The sequence below is a fragment of the Doryrhamphus excisus genome, linkage group LG18, assembly GCF_037039965.1.
Source record: "Doryrhamphus excisus strain RoL-2023G ecotype Guam linkage group LG18, RoL_Dexc_Guam_v1.1, whole genome shotgun sequence".
Classification (NCBI taxonomy): Eukaryota; Metazoa; Chordata; class Actinopteri; order Syngnathiformes; family Syngnathidae; genus Doryrhamphus; species Doryrhamphus excisus.
The window spans coordinates 1,788,815-1,809,713 of record NC_136374.1 but is presented as its reverse complement, the minus strand read 5'-3'; the positions used below and the strand labels follow the sequence as shown (position 1 = coordinate 1,809,713).

Sequence of the window (20,899 nt, the reverse complement as noted above, 5' to 3'; positions counted from 1 at the left end):
GGTTCAATTCCATCCTCGGCCGTCTCTGTGTGGAGTTTGCATGTGTGGGTTTTCTCCGGGTATTCCGGTTTCCTCCCACATTCCAAAAACATGCTAGCTTAATTAGCCACTCCAAATTGTCCATAGGTATGAATGTGAGTGTGAATGGTTGTTTGTCTATATGTGCCCTGTGATTGGCTGGCCACCAGTCCAGGGTGTACCCCGCCTCTCTGGGATAGGCTCCAGCACCCTTGTGAGGATAATCAATTAATGAATGAATGAATGAAACTACAAGGCAGATCCTTATAAGCAGCTGGTGGCAAACCTCCTGAAGTCCTACAAAGCCCTTGACTGCAATATGTCACTTGGGATACACTTTTTTGCATTCCTGTCAAGATTTCTTGCCTTTCGAGTGTTGAGAAGTAAATGATGAGCACGGGGAAGGATCACAATCACTTTTTCACTTTCATGAGTAACATTTCATAAGTAGATTTATCCCAGGTCATTATGTAGTATATTATGTGCAGATGGTAGGATAGCGTAGCTGTCGGCATGATGTTTTCATAGGAATGCTGTGAAACGATCACTTGAGGTTGTGAGAAAAAAAAAGTATTATTATATATTATCAAGAGTGTGCAGCTGTTATGCAATCAGGGTGTTTGTGAGGCGTTTATCACAAGGAGACATCTGCCATACCACAGGGAGAATGCTGTTTGTTTTTCTCTCCAGGCTTCAATCATATGGGAATTTTTTTTTTTTTAAGTTCACAATGTGTGCGGGCCTCCTGTCCGGCCTTTTCTTTTAGCATCAAGGAAACACACACACACTTAATAACACATGGGGCATCTCATCTCAGCAGGAGGAATTCCCTGAAGGAGGTGACTCGACCTTCTAGGAGACACACCGAGGCCCAGAGAGAGAGAGAGGAAAATGGGATGTGTACAAGAGAAGAAAAAAGGGGGACACTTTTGGACAAAGGCAAAGAATATGAGCCTCTGGCACGGGACCATCCTGGGTCCAAATGAAGGTTAGTACTCGTGCTCGGTGTAGGCCCATAACCATCAGACATCTGCCAGATAAGAAACATCTCCAAAGGCCTGGTCTCCTTCAAGGTTTGGAATGAGCAGGAGAGCACCAAACATGGGACATTGAAAGGTGGAAGGAAGTTTTCTTCTCCCCAAAAATGACATTTGTCATTTATTAAAATACTTCATATTAATATATTTTATATTAACATTTATATATTTATATATATATACATTATATATTAACATTTTTATATTAAAATATTTGATATTAAAAATTTCAACTTTATTTTTATTATTATTATTTATTCTTTTAATACTGTGATTGGCTGGCCACCAGTTCAGGGTGTACCCCCCCTGTCGCCCGAAGACAGCTGGGATAGGCTCCAGCACCCCCGTGACCCTCGTGAGGATAAGCGGTAGAAAATGAATTAATGAATGAATTTATATATACACATTATATATTAACATTTTTATATTAAAATATTTATTTATTTTTTTGCTTTGTTTTTCATAATTTGATAACTTTAGAAAATATTTTTTTCCTGAATATGTCAACCTTAATTTTGCATTAATTATTTATTTATGATTTTTATAGATATGTTTTATCCCCATAATACTATGACTTAATTCTCCTAATATTCATTTGTAGTTGATGTTTTTATTTTATATTAATTTTTATATTTATCTATTCTTTTAATACTGTGATTGGCTGGCGACCAGTTCAGGGTGTACCCCGCCTCTTGCCCAAAGACAGCTGGGATAGGCTCCAGCACCCCCGTGACCCATGTGAGGATAAGCGGTAGAAAATGAATGAATGAATATTCTTTTAATAATGAGGATTTTCCTTATGAGAAATGTATTCTCATAATAGGATTTTTTTTCTCACAATATTACAACTTTATGCTCATGATGTTATGACTTTATTCTCACAATAAGTAACTTTAATTTTATTTGTTATTTGTATTTATGTATTATTTAAAAAAATGTCTTTTTCTTGATAATATTATGACTTTATTCTCATAATAGTTTTATTATTTTTTATTATTTATTCCCATAAAACAAATAGCTTTATTTTTGTAAAAAAAAAAAGATTTTGTTCACTTTCATGTGCCTTGGGCCAGTAAAAAAAAGCATGGCCCGCAAATGACCCCCGGGCAGCACTTTGGACACCCCTGCATTAGACAGTGTCCTCTCACATGAAAACAGCCTCATCCTCACTAAGTAAAGACAAGTAAGTAAAATACATTTTGTGCAAATTAAGGTGAATTTATGGATATTATTTTCAGATCAGGCGGCCATGAGCAGGGGTGCAGCCAGCAATTTTGCTTTTATAGTTATTAGCCCATATTTCCACAATTATCAAAACCACTTGTCAAAAACACTTTGAAAAATGTACTTTATTCACTCCAGTCATATCGGAATATTTTGACCTTCGGGTTTGTGACATCTGACCAAGTGACATGACGGCGGGTGACTCATGCTCGCAGCTCCCGAGGCGGCATGTCAAGTGTCCGCGTTGTCAGCCGATGGCGTACAAACATGACTCAGCAATTCACCATCTTTGGCCCGAGCTGGGAAAAATTGCATAAGGGCATCACTTCCGCAGCGTGGCGTTTCCACTTGTTGCACAGGACTTGGCAGACCTGCGCCACATGATGAATGTCCCTTGACCTTAATGAAGTGCATCTTCCACCACGCTCAGCAGAAGTGAATGGGTGTAGTGGTCTGTGATGAGACGTTCAATGGCCACCTTCAGAGACGCATGATCAGACAGCCGCTTGATGCCAAGAAACATGCTCCATGGAACCCTCCTTTGAAGGTTTTAATCTACTTAGTTTGCAGTTATGAGCTCTCTTGCTGACTGACCGCCCAGAAGCTACAAGCGCTCTTTGTTTCCTACAACCTGGTGCTGCCTTCATGGTCATGTGTGCCTCTCGCCTCAATGCACTGCTTACTGACTACGAGAGGTGCATGGCAATTATATCAGGAAATTATGAGTGGTTAGCGCACAGGCCACACAGCTAGGAGACCCGAGTTCCAATTCCGCCTCTCCCCCGACAGCTGGGATAGGCTCTGGCACCCCCGCAACCCTTGTGAGGATAAGCGGTAGAAAATGAATGAATGATAGCCAGTAACTTGAGGAAAGAATACCCTTATTGTGCAGGTGAGCAAATCAAGTGCTCCTTTTTTCTCTTCCCTTAAGCTCCCTTGTAAACAAACATTCATTTTCAGAGTTACTTGTGCCAAATTCCCAGCGGTGAGAAGAAAAAACAACCACACAAAAAAACGTTATCAGCCACCTGACACTTCAACGCCTCAACGTTTAAAAAGTGTAAAAGGTTTGCCAGAGACCTCCGTGACGTCACACCGGCTGCTTGGAGTGTGTGTCCGAATACAGTGCACCGACCTGGGCCACGCCAGGTGGCTCCTTCCCCCCTATACACTGGTTTTCCTGGTGATACTGATACTGGATTCGGACAAATAAACAGGTACACTTGATCAAATCCTTTATCTCCACGTGTGCACAAAATACACTTAAATTGAAATTTTAAAAAAAGTAAATAATTAACAATTAACATTTAACTTTATTTTAGTCCAACGGCCAATACTGGTGGGTCTTTCTCCTCCTGTGGGAGCTTTTTGTGATGTTCATTTGTGTGGAAATGTGTGGAAATATGGGCTAATAACTATAAAAGCAATCTTCACTGGCTAAATGTACTGCAAAAAAGGCCAGTAAGGATAATTCATAATGCCGCCTACAGAGAACATACTAACTCCTTATTTCTAAAATCACAAATACTTCAACTTGCTGATATAGTTCTTCTTCATCTGGAATGGATTGAGTAAGGAAATCAGCAAGGTGTACTGTATTCAGGCATATGCTCCGAGCAGCCGGCCTCTGGCAAACCCTTTCGACTTTTTGTTTAGTTTGTAAAAGTCAATGTTTGTTTACAAACTAGTATTGTTTTTTAGTCTTGTTTACAAGTGAGTTCAGGGGAAGTGAAAACAAGCCGGCAAAAGGAGCGCTTGATTTACTGACCTGCACAGTACAGGTAATCTCGCCCCATTAGAGCTACTTGGAGCTTCCTTATGAGGGTCACAGGGGGTGCTGGAGCCTATCCCAGCTGTCTTTGAGCGAGAGGTGGGGACTGGTGGCCAGCCAATCACAGGGCACATATAGACAAACAACCATTCACACTCACATTCATACCTATGGACAATTTGGAGTCATGTTTTTGGAATGTGGGAGGAAACCGGAGTACCCGGAGAAAACCCACACATGCACGGGGAGAACATGCAAACTCCACACAGAGATGGCCGAGGGTGGAATTGAACCCTGGTCTCCTAGCTGTGAGGTCTGCGCGCTCACTAATTAACGGTCTGATCATTATCGTGCACCAACAGTTTTTAATAAATATTTGGGAGTGCGTTTGCAACCCCATGTTACACCTGTTCACCAGTACCGGATACAAGTGCGGACATTGAACGCACCCTTAGAGTGTGTGATGTTTTTTAATGTCAATTTTTTTTTAAAGATTCAAGCATTCATGAGTTGCTTGTTCATAAATGAGCACACTTTAGGTCACGTGTTTCTCCATGATTGGGGGCGGGGTGCAGTTATTCTTGCAGGTGCGTGTTTTCCGTGACGAGCCGAGAGAACGGACTCAATAAAAATCCCCGGAGCTGCGCGTGCATGCTGACCTAGAAATGGAGCACATAGGGCGCGTGCATAGGAAGCGTGTGGGTGGGTGGGCACTGTGAACGTTGTTGATTGCGTAGCGCGTCAAGACGTCGCAATTGGGATTTAAAGGGCAAGTTTAAATCAATCGCACGTTGCGATTATCGCGCGTTATCACCAAGCATCGCGTTATTTGATGACCTTTCAACCTGTCAGCTCTATCAATGTGTCATTAGGATCAGCATTGATAAACCATTAGAAAGGCGCGCGGCGCGCGTGGCAAACGGAGGTGGGAGGGGTGCGCGTGGTCGTGTCCTCCATCAACATTCCCAACAATCATCTTTTTTCTTTTATTGGAGTGGTCCGCCGTGCGTGTGTGAGAGCGATAGGCGGACCTCTGTCCTCTTCACATCCCACTTTGGAGAAGATTACAGCCGCCATAGAGTAAAAAGGTTGGGGGGGGGGCACATGACATTAACGCAGGGGACGTTGGACGGGCAGGACCACACGCCACTGGCTCGAGGCGGAGGAAGCTCTCGTGTGGACATATTCCACAGTTGGAGGACACTTGGACTTCTCCGGTAAGACACCGACGAGCTGACTGTAAGTGTGTACACCCTGACGTCATGCCACGGGTCTTCGAATTAGGGACACGAATGCCATTTGTGGCCATTTTCTATCACGAGGTCGGAAAAGAAAATGTTTGCGAAAGACTCGCACGAGGACAAAGTTGACCGGAAGCCTTGACCTTATAAGGACCGTTAATGCTGCTAATGTGTTGTTCCAATGTCAGAAATGGGTTACAACAAGCGGGAGTTTATGTTCCTCAGGATGAAATACACACAATTGTTAGACAAGGTCACATTTTGTCATGTGGAAAACCACCGTTTTACCAGGGGTTTTCAAAGTGTGGCGCGGGGGTCATTTGGTGCCCGACAGTTTATTTGATATTATTATTTTTTTATTGTAGAAATAAAATTCAAGCAAAAAATTCAGCATCACACCAAAAATGGGCCAAATAGAGCAAAGATTAATAATGTAAAGACAAAAACCAGGAATGTTTTTACTAATTAAAAAAAATGAAGCTTTTTGACTGAATCAAAAATATATTTATATAAATATTATACGTTATTATATTAATTATTTCATATTGTCACATTACATATTATATATTATGAACTGTGATGCACAGTTGCGGTTGATACATTTTTATTTTATTTTATTTTATTTTATTTTATTTTATTTTATTTTATTTTATTTTATTTTATTTTATTTTATTTTATTTTATTTTATTTTATTTTATTTTATTTTATTTTATTTTATTTTATTTTATTTTCATTCATTCATTTTCTACTGCTTTTTCCTCACGAGGGTTGCGGGGGTGCTGGAGCCTATCCCAGCTATCTTCGGGCGAGAGGCGGGGTACACCCTGGACTGGTCGCCAGCCAATCACAGGGCACATATAGACAAACAACCATTCACACTCACATTCATACCTATGGACAATTTGGAGTGGCTAATTAACCTAGCATGTTTTTGGAATGTGGGAGGAAACCGGAGTACCCGGAGAAAACCCACGCATGCACGGGGAGAACATGCAAACTCCACACAGAGATGGCCGAGGGTGGAATTGAACCCTGGTCCTCCTAGCTGTGAGGTCTGCGCGCTAACCACTCGACCGCCGTGCCGACCTTTATTTCATTTTATTTTATTTTATTTAAAAATTTCTTGTAGATATATAAATCAACCAAAAAAGTATGCTAAAACACGAACTTTAAAAATATACAACTTTTTAAACCCTTTAACAAAAAAGTCTACATTTAGAAAAGTCCTTTAACATTAAAAGTTTTAAAAATAAAAGTTTTAGACACCCCTGCTTTTACCGTACTAATGAGCCATTGTAGCAGTGATGTGAGGATCGATACTGAAATATCGATACTTCCGATACCAGCTTGTTATGCGCCGAAATCAAAATAGTGAATTTTCACACTCCTCCACACTCATCCTCCTCACTTCCTTCTTCCTGTCACATGTGATTCCTGTCAAATGTACTTCTGCCACCTTGTGGCCCTTTCATGGCATAAAAGTGCTCTGAAATGTTAAAGGGGTCCTATTATGCTCATTTTTGGCCCTTTTTATATTGAGTTGTGGACTCCTATAGAGCAGCTACACTCAATAACCACCACCACAGAAAGCTTTCTAGATCTTCCAGAGTCTGTGCAGCTTCCTGTAGTGTTTCCTTGGGTTCAGGTACACCTCAGTTTGCATGTTCTCCCTGTGCATGTGTAGGTTTTCTCCGGGTACTCCGGTTTAATTAGCCACTCCAAATTGCCCATAGGTATGAATGTGAGTGTGAATGGTTGTTTGTCTATATGTGCCCTGTGATTGGCTGGCCACCAGTCCAGGCTGTTTTTCACTTTGCACCATGTTTGCTTTTGTAACTGTTGAGAATGAATCAACAGGCCCTCTGCTGGTTGCAGTGTGGAAGTGCAGTCCGTTTTGCTTCCATTCATTCATTTTCTACCAGTTATTCTCACAAGGGGGTGCTGGAGCTTATCCCAGCTGTCTTCTGGCAACTTCCTTACTGAAAACTGGGAAAAAAAGATGTGTACCGTTTCTTTCTAGAAATCTTTTGATTTAATTTCTGCTCCAGTCTCGATGGTGATGCAAGTCGTTGTTTATGCGGCAAGGTCAAGCAGTCTCCTCGATGCTTGACAGCCCTGAGGGGCCGAGGAGGCACCTGTAGCAGACAAAGTCCTCCAGTCCTGCCGGATGAGTCAGATGAGGGCCCTGAGGGCAGCAGGTGGCTGCTAGACTTGACATGCTGAGCCAGAGCCAGAGCCTCGTCTCTGTGGCTTCTCATGGTTTCTCCCTGTGTCGCCCCCACCCAACGTGAAAGAAAAAAAACCCAGAAGGAGTTTGTCATGTAAACAGGCTGATCCAGTCTCAGCTGGCATCAAGCGGGTGATTTATGTCTTGATTGGTGGGGTTTAGGCCTTTTCCACGCAAAAGTGGACTTTTCTTATGATCAAATGATCTTTAACAAAAACAAACAAAATAGCTGCAATGGCACACGATTAATGTATGTATACATAAATAGAAATCAAACCTCACTATAATGACTTCTATTTCATGTCAGGGAGTTGTGTACAGTACAGTATAGTACAGTTCTTCCTCAATTGGTTCCAGACCCAACCATGAAGTAGGATTCAATGTTCATGAAAGTGGCTGAACCGGACCGTCATGGTGGAAGGCAAAGCTCTCCATTTTCCGGTTGATCTATGTTCCCACTCTCACCTATGGTCATGAGGTTTGGGTCGGGACCGGAAGAACGGCTGAAAGGTGTTTCCTCCTTAGAGTGGCTGGACTCACCCTAAGACAAGGGTCTCAAACTCAATTTACTTGGGGGCCACTGGAGCTAGGGTCTGGGCGAGACTGGGCCGCATCAGGTTTTTGCATTTATTAAAAACAGAAAAATAAATAAACTTTGCTTTGGTTCCAATTTTCTACAAGAAAAACTCTGATAAAACATTCCACTGTTCTCAAATATCTTACTTTTATTTTTCTACACAAAATAAGATGAAAAATAAATAAACAAATCAAGAATAAAGAAAATCAATCAGTAATAAATAAATATAATAATAATAATAAAAACTTAAGAAAGCACATATAGTTGGTGGTTAGACAAATGATTTTTTTCAGATTAAAATGAACAAAGCATTATTAGAGCCCTGTAGACATGACAAAACACGACTATAGTCACATTTATACTCTTTTTATTTACAACATATTGCGCAACTGCAGGGTCTTGAGACACATGCTAACTCGCAAACCAGTGAGCTAGCGACCTAAACGGTAGCCTTCAAGTTATTTCCTTTCAACTTAAATAGCCAAAAACTTACCACTTCCACACGGATAGGGAGGATAGTTATTTAACCTTTAACATGAACATGAATCAAACGTAGTAATTTTTTCTGGGTACATGATACCATACAGTATCCATATCAAAACATTAAACTTTCATATCAAGGCGGGGGCCTCAAACTAGTGTCCTGCGGGCCACATTTGGCCCGCGGGCCGCGTGTTTGAGGCCCCTGGCTTAGAGTGACGGCCGTATTTCTGATTGCCGCATACGTCTGATTGGCTAGCAGATGTTTTTGTGTCTTATGGCTCAGCAACCACTTAACCACCGTGCAGCCTGATTGCTGAGAATGTTGACCACAAATTCAGAAAATCAGGAAAATCTGGGTTTGATTCTGCGCTTGGGCATCTCTGTGTAGACTTTGCATGTTCTCCCCTTGTGGGCGTGGGTTTTCCCACGGTATCATCTTCAACCTTGGCCAGATTTTAAAGATTGAGTCTGCTTGTTTCCTCCATCTCTTTCACTGTTCTCAGGGCTGTGATGGAGGGATGACACTTGGAGTTGTTACTGACCTTTGCTTTAATGGAGTCCCATTATGTTCTGGGAGTCTTTATGTTGTCCATATATTGCATCTATTACCCAGAAATGTCTTTAGTTTCATTTTAAGGAAGCTTTTCAACTGTGATTGAATCTGTTCTATCTTAGGCAGTGACCCACCCGGGTGCTAAGTCACTAATTCACGCTCTTTGGGACTAACTTGGTCCACTATTGTCACTTGGCTGCAGGATGTCTACATGGAAGCAGAAAGATTGTTCAAGATTGTTCATTCTATGAATGAAAGTCAACCTGTAACCATGCAGGTCTCTTGAGGTAAATTGGTGGGGATTCGCACGAGGGTGAGCGTGTTTACCCGCCAACCTCACATAGGGTGTGGCATGCACCCAAAGGTGTGTTTAATAGACCTGAGGGCTGTTGGAACTTGGGCACATTTTCACATTCACACAAGCGTCTTTACATATGTAAACAATCTGTCTTGACGTCGGACTTGACAGCTGATGGATACGTTTACATTCAGATCTGGTTTGGTGCGTGGAGACGTTTTGGTACCAGAGTGGGGAAGGTAGGTGATTTTTAAAATCAGAGGTTTTCAGCGTTTTCAACTTGATGGAAATAAAACATCTTTTTCAAACTAGCTAAGCCAGGGGTCGGCAACCCGCAGGGGGGGGAAGGTTGAAGGCTCCCTTTGAAATGCTGAAACGCCCAAGTGAGGAAAATGTTCATTTTTTGAAAAGAGTTAAAAATATCTGACTTTCTGTAAGACTGTGAATGTATCATAGTTGATTTATGACTGCTCACCGGATGAGCGCTAGGAAGGGACGGGTCATAAATAACTTTTTCCACCGCGGTCGGCGAACCATTCATTTATCCACAAAAAAGAAACATCTCAGAATGACTTCTGTTAGGGATGTTCTGATCAAGATTTTATGCTGCTGATACCGATCCCGATATTCCATGGGTGAAATTGAGCGATACCAATAGGGATCCCATAGATGCAGTGTAAATGTTTACATGTACTGCTAGCTATATTAGGGTCGCCAAGGTTATTTCCTGTGAGAGATACTTTTACAAAATGAAAATGGCCAACATTTATTTTCATAGCTTATTTCAAGCCAAACAAAGCCAATATTCTGGTTTTACCAGGACACTAGACATGCCGGTATCCACAACTCACCTTTTTGTATTCATTTCTATTCTTCTACACACGACCAAAGTTCCTCCTGCATGCTCCCGAATCCGTACTGAGGTGGTACCCATCCCCAAAGTACAGGGGCAGTACCAGGCCTTTATAGCTGCTGCCTGATGGATGAGACTCACCACACCCTGCCAAGTGCTCAACAATCTACAGCTTTTCAAAGCACCACCACGGGTGCTATGATGGGATCTGCATTTTAAAACAAGTATCATCCGATACTGATACAGATACCGTCCTTTTTCACTGATACTGGTGGCCGATTGATCGCAGCAGCCCTAAATTCTGCCATACAGTGAGTACATTATAGAGGCTAACTAGTTAGCTCATTCATCCCTGCAGAGATCCCGTAGTCTGTGCAATGTGATATAAAAAAGAATAATAATGTATAAAAGTGACTGTAGGGGTGTTATTTCATGTCCACAGGGCTCTAATAATGGTGAAAGGTAAACGTGAAGTCATAAACAGGTTTTCTATGCTGTAACTATGGAAAAATATTTTGTTGATTAGTATTGAATTCTAGTTGGTGGAAATTCACTTACCACAGTGGGGTCTGGAACCAATGAACCGCCATAAAGGAGGGGTTTGCTTGTCAGTGGGAGGTGAACCCAAACACTGGTAAATAGTCTTCCACTCATCGTGACTGATCATGACTCATTATGACTGATCATGACTAATCATGACTGATCATGACTGGCCATAACTCATTATGACTGATCATGACTAATCATGACTGATCATGACTCATCATGACTGATCATGACTGATCATGACTGGTCATGACTCATTATGACTGATCATGATTGATCATGACTCATTATGACTGATCATGACTGATCATGACTGATCCTGACTCATTATGACTCATCATGACTCATCATGACTCATCATGACTCATTATGACTGACTGATCATGACTCATCATGGCTGATCATGACTCATCGTGACTCATCATGACTGATCGTGACTGATCATGACCTATTATGACTGACTCATCATGACTCATCATGACTCATCATGACTGATTATGACTGATCATGACTCATCATGACTGATCATGACTCATCACAATTGATCATGACTCATTATGACTGATCATGACTCATTATGACTGATCATGACTCATTATGACTGATCATGACTGATCATGACTCATTATGACTGATCATGACTCATCACGATTGATCATGACTCATTATGACTGATCATGACTCATCATGACTCACCATGACTCATCACAATTGATCATGACTCATTATGACTGATCATGACTCATCATGACTGATCATGACTCATCATGACTGATCATGACTCATTATGACTGATCATGACGGATCATGACTCATTATGACTGATCATGACTCATCACAATTGATCATGACTCATTATGACTGATCATGACTCATTATGACTGATCATGAATCATCATGACTGATTATGACTGATCATGACTGATTATGACTGATCATGACTCATTATTACTGATCATGACTCATCATGACTGATCATGACTCATCACAATTGATCATGACTGATCATGACTCATTATGACTGATCATGAATCATCATGACTGATCATGACTCATCATGACTGGTCATGACTCATTATTACTGATCATGACTCATCATGACTGATCATGACTCATCATGACTGATCATGACTCATCATGACTGATCATGACTGATCATGACTGATCATGACTCATTATGACTGATCATGACTGATCATGACTGATCATGACTCATCATGACTGATCATGACTCATTATGACTGATCATGACTCATCATGACTGATCATGACTGAGTCTTTGCCATCTCAAGATGTTTTATGATGCTGGAGGTGCTTCCTTCCTTCGTGTGAACATAAAGCATCTCTGCAATGCCTGTGCTAAATGGAATTAGCTGATGAGAATCATGGGGTCAAAGGTCACAGCTCCCTCACAAAGGCTACACCCCCAGTGCACTCAAACAAACGCACAATGATTACCGTTAATATCCACTAGCTTCATATCAGTCACGGATTAGGGGACCCCCCCCCCCACGTGACAACCAGGCCAGGTCCCACACTGTGCTTCCATCGCCCCCATCGTGCACCCTTTCTTCTTCTTGCATGCGTGCGATGAGCGGGGGGGACCAGCGGTGGATGCCAACAGAGGGTGGCGCTTTGTTTTGGGTGCACATGACTGAGAGAGGACAGCTCTGGTATTACGCAACAGTTGGCAGGTTAAAAGCTCCCCCATTGTTGTGGCTAATACTTTCCTCTGTGGCTGTCACTGCTTTCCTTTGTGTCGACTCGCTGGTCATGCAGCCTTTGTCTTCGCTTCGCAACCTGGGCTCAGAGGACCACGTGGAGGAAACAGTTGCTTCTGTTGTTTTTGGTGGCCCTCAGGGCTCCAACAAGGGCTATCTTCAGTGTTGTGCTTTCCAGCGATGCTGTAAGGTATGATCTTGGCACACCTATGGCAGCTAATGGGGTCCAACGTGCGGCCCTGGGGCCACTTCTGACCTGCAGCTTGTTTTTCATTCACCATGGGAACGCATAAATTCATATTATAGGAAAATTCATTTACCTTTTTGTAGCATAGAGTTTAAAAACAGCAATCATTTTATAAGAATAAAGTTCAAATATAAAGGCAAAATATTGTAAAAAGACGTTGAAAAAAGTTTAAAATTAAAATTTTAATTTTACCAGAATAACCCCAGCCACCAGAAGAAAAAAAAACAGCTGTAATTTTTATGGGCATAAAGTCCAAATATTATGGAATAATATTATATAATATTATGGGAAAAAATTATTAGGAAAAACTGATGAATGAACAAAAGTGGAGGACAGCGCCCTGGGTTTGAACCTCTAGCCCGCGGACATGTGAGATTGGAGGCTTTTGAATGCGGAGAAGTAACCTTTGAGCTAAACCTCCACTCCCGTGTTGGTAATCAGTGATTAGCTTAAACACGCTCACGATCGCAACGCCACGCCTCATGTGTCACCAGGCAGCATAGGCAGATGCGCCACGCGTGGCCTCCCGGGGGCGCCAAAAAGTCTGGAAAAAGTTCACCTTCTGTATAATTACTGTATTAACTTTTCTAATGGAAAAGCTCACAATGATACAAATATAAAGCAATGCCCAATTAATATTACAGAAATCCTCTGTTTAAGGCACTTCATTGGTTCGACTAGAAAAACAGACCCCCACCAAGCACCATAGTTGCCCCCCATATACGCACATGCATGTTTCGTTCATATTTTGCACAACCTGATGGAAACTTGTCCTGAATTTTTTTTTTCCCAAGTGTTCTGACATTTTTTTGTAGAGTTATATGCACAAATGCCCTAAATGGTCTGATCTCAATGCAATGTTAAAGAATTGTTAAAAAATTCCTGGTTCCAGATCCGGATCACTCCCAAAATGTTGTCACTTCTTCATCCCATTTCCAAAGATTCCTGAAAAATTCATCCAAATCCATTCCAAACTTTTGTAGTTATTTTGAATACAAACAATCATTCATTCATTTTCTACCACTTTTTCCTCACGAGGGTTGCGGGGGTGCTGGAGCCTATCCCAGCTGTCTTCAGGCGAGAGGCGGGGTACACCCTGGACTGGTGGCCAGCCAATCACAGGGCACATATAGACAAACAACCATTCACACTCACATTCATACCTATGGACAATTTGGAGAAACCGGAAAACCTGGAGAAAACCCACGCATGCACGGGGAGAACATGCAAACTCCACACAGAGATGGCCGAGGGTGGAATTGAACCCTGGTCTCCTAGCTGTGAGGTCTGTGCGCTAACCACTATACCGCCGTGCCGCCCTACAAACAATCAGACAGGCAAAATTAATAACGTAATATCTTTGTTGTGAGAGCGCAGAAAATCTGTTTGACTTTCTCAATATGGTTTTTGACATTATTAGAGCCCGGTAGACATGAAGTAGCACCCCTATAATCACCTTTATATTCCTATTATTTACTGTTTGTTTACATCCAATTGTGCAGGCAATGGGATCACTGCAAGGACATGAGGAAGAAGAAAACTTTTACCACTTCCACACAGAGGAGAACCTTTTTTCACTCAACCTCAGCCATAGCATGTGGGCTCGGCAGGTTCGGTAGACAAACATAGTGAGGTAGCTATTTTATTTAGTTTTGTGTAGTTATTTTACTGTATAAAAATGTACCTTTTGTGTTTATTTATTAGTATTTTGTATTGTTATCATGTGCAAACTGGGGTTTCAGTCTAAATGGTTGTATATGTATTACATTCATTCCAAGTTTTAGCATATTTCCACAGCATTTCAGTCCAGCTTCGGCTTCCGAACAGCTCCTGTGTTCATTCTAAAGTGTTTCAGTTTCGTTTTGGCTTTTCAGCATTCACATGTAATATCTGATTTATTTATTTTTTAGATTGTATGTTGTACAAATTTTATTTTACTTTGGTCATGATGTAAATGGTCGATCGGTTTGAGTGCTCCGTGATGTACGTTCTCCCTGGCGGGAAGAATCATCAGACTGGAGTGTTGCCTGTTGATGTCAAGCGACTGCAGCGTTCATTAGCACATCCTTTGTGTGCGACACGTCGTGGCGTTAAAGCCAGGCTCGTCGCTCGCTTGTTGCTATTTTTGGTACACAAGAGATGCATCTTAATCTGATCAGCTCTTATCACCCAGAGCGTGCAGGTCTACGGTTTGAAGCCGGCGTTTTGCAATAAAAGGGAATATTCCCTGATGGATTCGATTAGCTGCTCATCAGTCAAATGGTGACCGTGTTTAATCTCTTAATCTGCAGGAAATCTCTTTCTGATCAGAGGCAGGAATTTGCACGAGTTGCCGTTTGGCGTCAGAACACTTTGGCGACTGTAGCGCCGTTCACAAATCTATTATCGGAATCGCAGGTGTCTGACTTGCGTCTGATTTGTCGTCCATCCAACGACAACAACAACAACAGCAATCAGCGATTGTCGTCATGCGTCCAGTGGGAACAGTCGTAATTTGATGATTGTCTTTGGAAGACCACACAGGATGAATCACAGTCTGCTCAGGTATCACTTGAGGAATAACAATCAACAAAACCGCCCCGGAGCTGACGTCTCTCAGCACAATAGCTTGCGTCATCAGGCCAAAATCGAAATGCGCTGGCAAACCCGAGTGAGGATTTGGATCACGGGGCTCGCCTGCTGCCATGAAAAGACTTTTTACTCCCACAAACGCCGTCACACCGTGTGGTTTACTCACCAAGGGAGAACACTGAAAGACCAGCTTTAGGATTTGGTGATGGAAAGGAGGTCATTGGGGTTGTCTCCTATTGGCTTGTGGGCCACAAATGCACGGCTGAGGAAGATTTATGCTCATCCTGTCAGTCTGCTTGTGTTCCGCAGCGTTCGATGACGCATTTAGAAAAGAAAACAGAGAATGACACAGAGAGAGAAAGAGAGAATGAGTGATCTTGGCAACAAGTTCCTGCAGACGTGCACGCATTTTAATCTCCACTAATCATTTGGTGCATTACAGATTTGCATTTAAATCACATACAGTCGTCCCTTATTGAAGTAGGATTCAATATTACATAGAAAACCCATTTATGACTTGCTAAATGCAAATTTTAACATTATCAGAGCCGCCCAAAATTACCACTTCCACATGAAATGAGAGAATTTTTTTTTTTTTTACTTAATTTCAGTCATCTCCGCTTGTTGTTGTTTCCTAACATTGCTGATGCCTAGTGACCACAATCCGACATACAACTTGTCTTTATTTATCTTTGTACAAATAATAGCGTAAAATAACCACCTGGTTTCCTTGTCATTTTCTGGAAAAATTAGGTTGATGAAAAAGTTCCAATATTAAAATCTTACAAAAAGAGAATAATTTAAAAGGGTCATATTATGCTAATTGGGTTGTGAACTTCTTTAGAGCAGCTACACATAATAACCCGCACAGAAAGCTTTCTAGATCTTCTAGAACAGGGGCCACATCAGGTTTTCCAAAAAAAAAACAAAAAAAAAACGCATTTATTAAAAACAATTTTTTTTTAAAAAACTTAGCTTTGGTTCCAATTTTCTACATGAAAAGCTCTGATAAAACATTCCACTGTTCTCAAATATCTTACTTTTTATTTTTCTACACAAAATAAGATGAAAAATAAATAAACAAATCAAGAATAAAGAAAATCAATCAATCAGTAATAAATAAATATAATAATAATAATAAAAACTTAAGAAAGCACATATAGTTGGTGGGTAGACAAATGATTTTTTTCATATTAAAATGAACAAAGCATTATTAGAGCCCTGTAGACATGACAAAACACGACTATAGTCACATTTATACTCTTTTTATTTACAACATATTGCGCAACTGCAGGGTCTTGAGACACATGCTAACTCGCAAACTAGAGAGCTAGCGACCTAAACGGTAGCCTTCAAGTTATTTCCTTTCAACTTAAATAGCCAAAAACTTACCACTTCCACACGGATAGGGAGGATAACTATTAACAGTTATTTAACCTTTAACATGAACATGAATCAAACGTAATAATTTTTTCTGGGTACATGATACCATACAGCATCCATATCAAACATTAAACTTTCATATCAAGGCGGGGGCCTCAAACTAGTGTCCTGCGGGCCACATGTGGCCCGCAGGCCGCGTGTTTGAGACCCCTGTTTTAGAATGAACACCGATTCCAGCTGTATTTCCCTGGATATCCAAAATTTATTCCACTCTTATTATGTCTACTATATAGGGTTATAGGGGTGCTATTTCATATCTTGAGAGCTCTAATAATGTTAGAAGGGCCTAAGCAGGTTTTCTATGAAAATCTATAAATAAGGAATTCAATTTTTTTAAATTGTACTTATGACGGTACCAAAAAAAGGGATTACTGCAACTTTAGAGTAGTCGTCAAAGTCGTCAAAACAAGCGAGTAGCAAGATAAATGCAGTCAAGCACGGTGGTGCGGGGTGCACGAGTGCTGGCGGAACTGCGGTTCATTGCGAGAAAGATGGATTCCATAAAATGTGAGACTTGTCATGGTGTAGGATGACGAGAGAGGCGTAAATAAATACCTGGCACGCACGCCAACCCGAGTGGCCGCGTCCTTACGGGTGAGTGACAGGTCAAGTATATGCCCGTAGGAGCTATGAGCCCCACCAATCAAGCTGTGTCGCCGGGGGGGCCATTGAGGTGGCACCTTGTCGCCGGACGGCCCATCGACTATTGTCCCGGAGCGGCCTCCCCTCCTCTTTCTGAGATTTGTAGACCCTGTGAGTGGCAGCGTGGTTCTGTGCTGTGATTTGTCCCGTGTGGGGGGGGGGGCATCGCTGGCGTCAGCAACTCCGTGAAAAAGAACCGTGGCATTTGCTGAGTCCAAGGTGGCGGCTTTTCAATTAGAGCCCAGCAAAATATTTTTTTTTTTTTCCGCTCTGGAGTGGCCATGCAAACCACAGCCAAAAGGGGGCCCCCGGCGGTATAATGATGCCTGGCACAATAGTACCACTGTTACCCAACCTGTTCCCAGGAAACGGCACAACATGCGCTATTGTGCCCTGTGCTTTGCCGCTCCACCACGTTGCCCGGGTTGAACCGCAGACACGGCGATCCTTGGCGATGCCTGGCGATCCCTGGCGATCCCTGGCTGTGCAGCACCGCGGTCGGTGGGACGCATTTGCAGGAATGATAAATGAAGCCTCGCTTGTATTCAGGTTTGCTGTGCTAATATTACACAAAGATACATTAAAGCAAATTCTGTGGAGCGGAAGAACCCCGCAGTGGCAAAGACGGCTGAGTGCTTGCCAGGAATGGTGCTACAGACCCCCCCTCCATTTATTCTTGCGACGTCGAACCCCTCCTCTATAAACAAGAGGACCTAGAGAAAAGCGTCAAGCGTAAAGACAAAGCGGAGACAGCTGAAACTGGTTGGTAGCTGGTCCTAGCTGGTTCTCCTCTTCGTGGGTGGGTGGGTGGGTGAGGGTGTGTGGGGGGGGTGGCCTTCAGGAGTGCTTATACAGCACACAGCAAAGGCTCCATTCAGTGGTAGCCAGCTGGGGGGGGGGCTGTGGTGTGAAGCCTGCAGGAGAAGCATGTCAGAGGAGCCTTTCTGAGCCCCACCAAGACACCCCCCGCGGGGCCCCCAGGAAATAGCCGACTTAAGTCAAAGTCTCTTCTTCCGTCTTGTCACTTGACATGTCAATTAGGATTGTATTTCTCTCTTTTTTCATGCTGATAAATCATTTTCATAAGGAAATACGTTTTGCTAGCTATGTCCATCCATATCCATCCATTTTCCTCCCTCTGGGTCCGGGAAGCCCAGACTTCCCGGTCCCCGGCCACCTCCTCCAGCTCCACCTGTAGGACACCAAGGCGTTCCCAGGCCAAGTTTTCCTATGAAAGTTTGTTATAGCGCTTTTCAAAATACTCAAAGACACTTTACAGGTTTCAAACTTGCGGCCCGCGGGCCAAATGCAGCACACAGGACGCTACTTTGAGGCCCCCCGCCTTGATATGAAGGTTTAATGTTTCATATAGATGCTGTATGGTATCATGTACCCAGAAACGACAGCTTAAAGCCAAGTCATTGTATTAGCATGTGTATGCGGCACTCTGCTCCCTGCACACCTTGCAATCCAACCTAACTTGGTGTTCCCGGCTTTAGCAACATTGTCGCTATGTCAACCAAGTGAAAGATTTGAGATTTGTCACGAAAGCAAAAAAATATTTGTGTCAAAGTGAAAGTTATGCTTGAAATGTATCTTTTCGCATATGCTTCTTTTTGTTGGGAGCTGATATTTCCCTGAAACTTATCTATGTTCTACTGCTGATTACTTTCTGATTAGGCGGCTTTGTTTTGGTAGGTTCCATGTTTTCATTTCCATAGAAGACAAAGATCAGTCAAAATGGTCTAAAGTGGAATATAATATTTCCAAGTAATTGCATTTGAAATGATTATTTTCTTCATCCAGCTAATTTGATCATTTTGCTCTCCCAGATCTCCCAGCTCCAACTGAAAGGGGTTTCTGCAGCCACCTCCTTTGCGTCCAAAGACATCCAGGCGGCAGAGAAGACGAGAAGATGAGTGAGGACAAACCTGCCGAGAGTGCGGAAAGCTCCCCTGCTGAGATGAACGCCATTCCTAACGGGAAAGGTCACGAGACGGGGGATGAGATCGCCGCTTTGGCCAAAACATCACCTGCAGAAGATGGACCCAAGTGAGTACGCGTCAGGGTCACGTGTGGGTCGGCTTATGATGCAGCCTCGTCACTATAGCAACCGGCAGGGTGTAGGGCATAAACCCTGGAAGAGTGAATACTGGATGATGGAACTGGGGGGCGTGCCTTTAAGTGATGATTAACCTTCCCAACGCACACTGATCGGAAACAGATAAGGGGTATTTACACCTTTTTTTCTTTTTTTTCAACTCTATGCTACTAAAATGACATCATTTTCCCTCATAATATACACATCTTTTCTTCTAAAATTACGACTCTTTTCTTGGTATATAACATTTTTTTATATGTACACTTTATTCTCGTAAAAATACAGCACTTCCCACTGATTTAAGTCAGTAAGACAAGTCCCAAGTCTTTAATTACAAGTCTCAAGTCAAGGCACAAGTCTTTAATTGCAAATCTCAAGTCAGGTCTCAAGTCTTTAATCGCAAGTCTCAAGTCAAGTCACAAGTCTTTAATTGCAAATCTCAAGTCAGGTCCCAAGTCTTTAATCGCAAGTCTCAAGTCAAGTCACAAGTCTTTGCAGATCTCAAGTCAGGTCTCAAGTCTTTAATCGCAAGTCTTTATATCATGACTATCATTATATCATGACTATCATTGTATCATGACTGCCATTGTATCATGACTATCATTATATCATGACTATCATTATATCATGACTATCATTATATCATGACTGCCATTGTATGATGACTGTCATTGTATCATGACTATCATTATATCATGACTGTCATTATATCATGACTATCATTATATCATGACTATCATTATATCATGACTATCATTATATCATGACTGTCATTATATCGTGACTATCATTATATCATGACAGTCATTATATCGTGACTATCATTATATCATGACAGTCATTATATCATGACTGTCATTATATCATGGCTGTCATTGTATCATGACTATCATTGTATCATGACTATCATTATATCATGACTGCCATTGTATGATGACTGTCATTGTATCATGACTATCATTATATCATGACTGTCATTATATCATGACTATCATTATATCATGACTATCATTATATCATGACTGTCATTATATCGTGACTATCATTATATCATGACAGTCATTATATCATGACTGTCATTATATCATGGCTGTCATTATATCATGGCTGTCATTGTATCATGACTATCATTGTATCATGACTATCATTATATCATGACTATCATTATATCATGACTATCATTATATCATGACTGTCATTATATCATGACTATCATTATATCATGACTGTCATTATATCATGACTGTCATTATATCATGACTGCCATTGTATGATGACTGTCATTATATCATGACTGTCATTATATCATGACTGCCATTGTATGATGACTGTCATTATATCATGAC

At 41.8% G+C, this 20,899-nt stretch overlaps 1 protein-coding gene across 2 annotated transcripts in view; it reads left to right on the top strand.

Annotated features, from left to right (window-relative positions):
* The first annotated feature begins 4,992 nt into the window (after positions 1-4,992).
* LOC131106578 (sodium-coupled neutral amino acid transporter 3-like) overlaps positions 4,993-20,899 on the top strand; it is a 38,195-nt gene continuing 22,288 nt past the window's right edge. Inside the window, exons 1-2 of one of the 2 annotated variants that reach the window (XM_058055779.2) lie at positions 4,993-5,289; positions 19,285-19,504. In XM_058055779.2, the coding sequence (XP_057911762.2) occupies positions 19,368-19,504 (137 nt within the window). In that variant the 5' untranslated portion in view covers positions 4,993-5,289; positions 19,285-19,367. The remainder of the gene's footprint in view (positions 5,290-19,284; positions 19,505-20,899) is intronic. The other variant, XM_058055778.2, reaches the window with a different exon arrangement.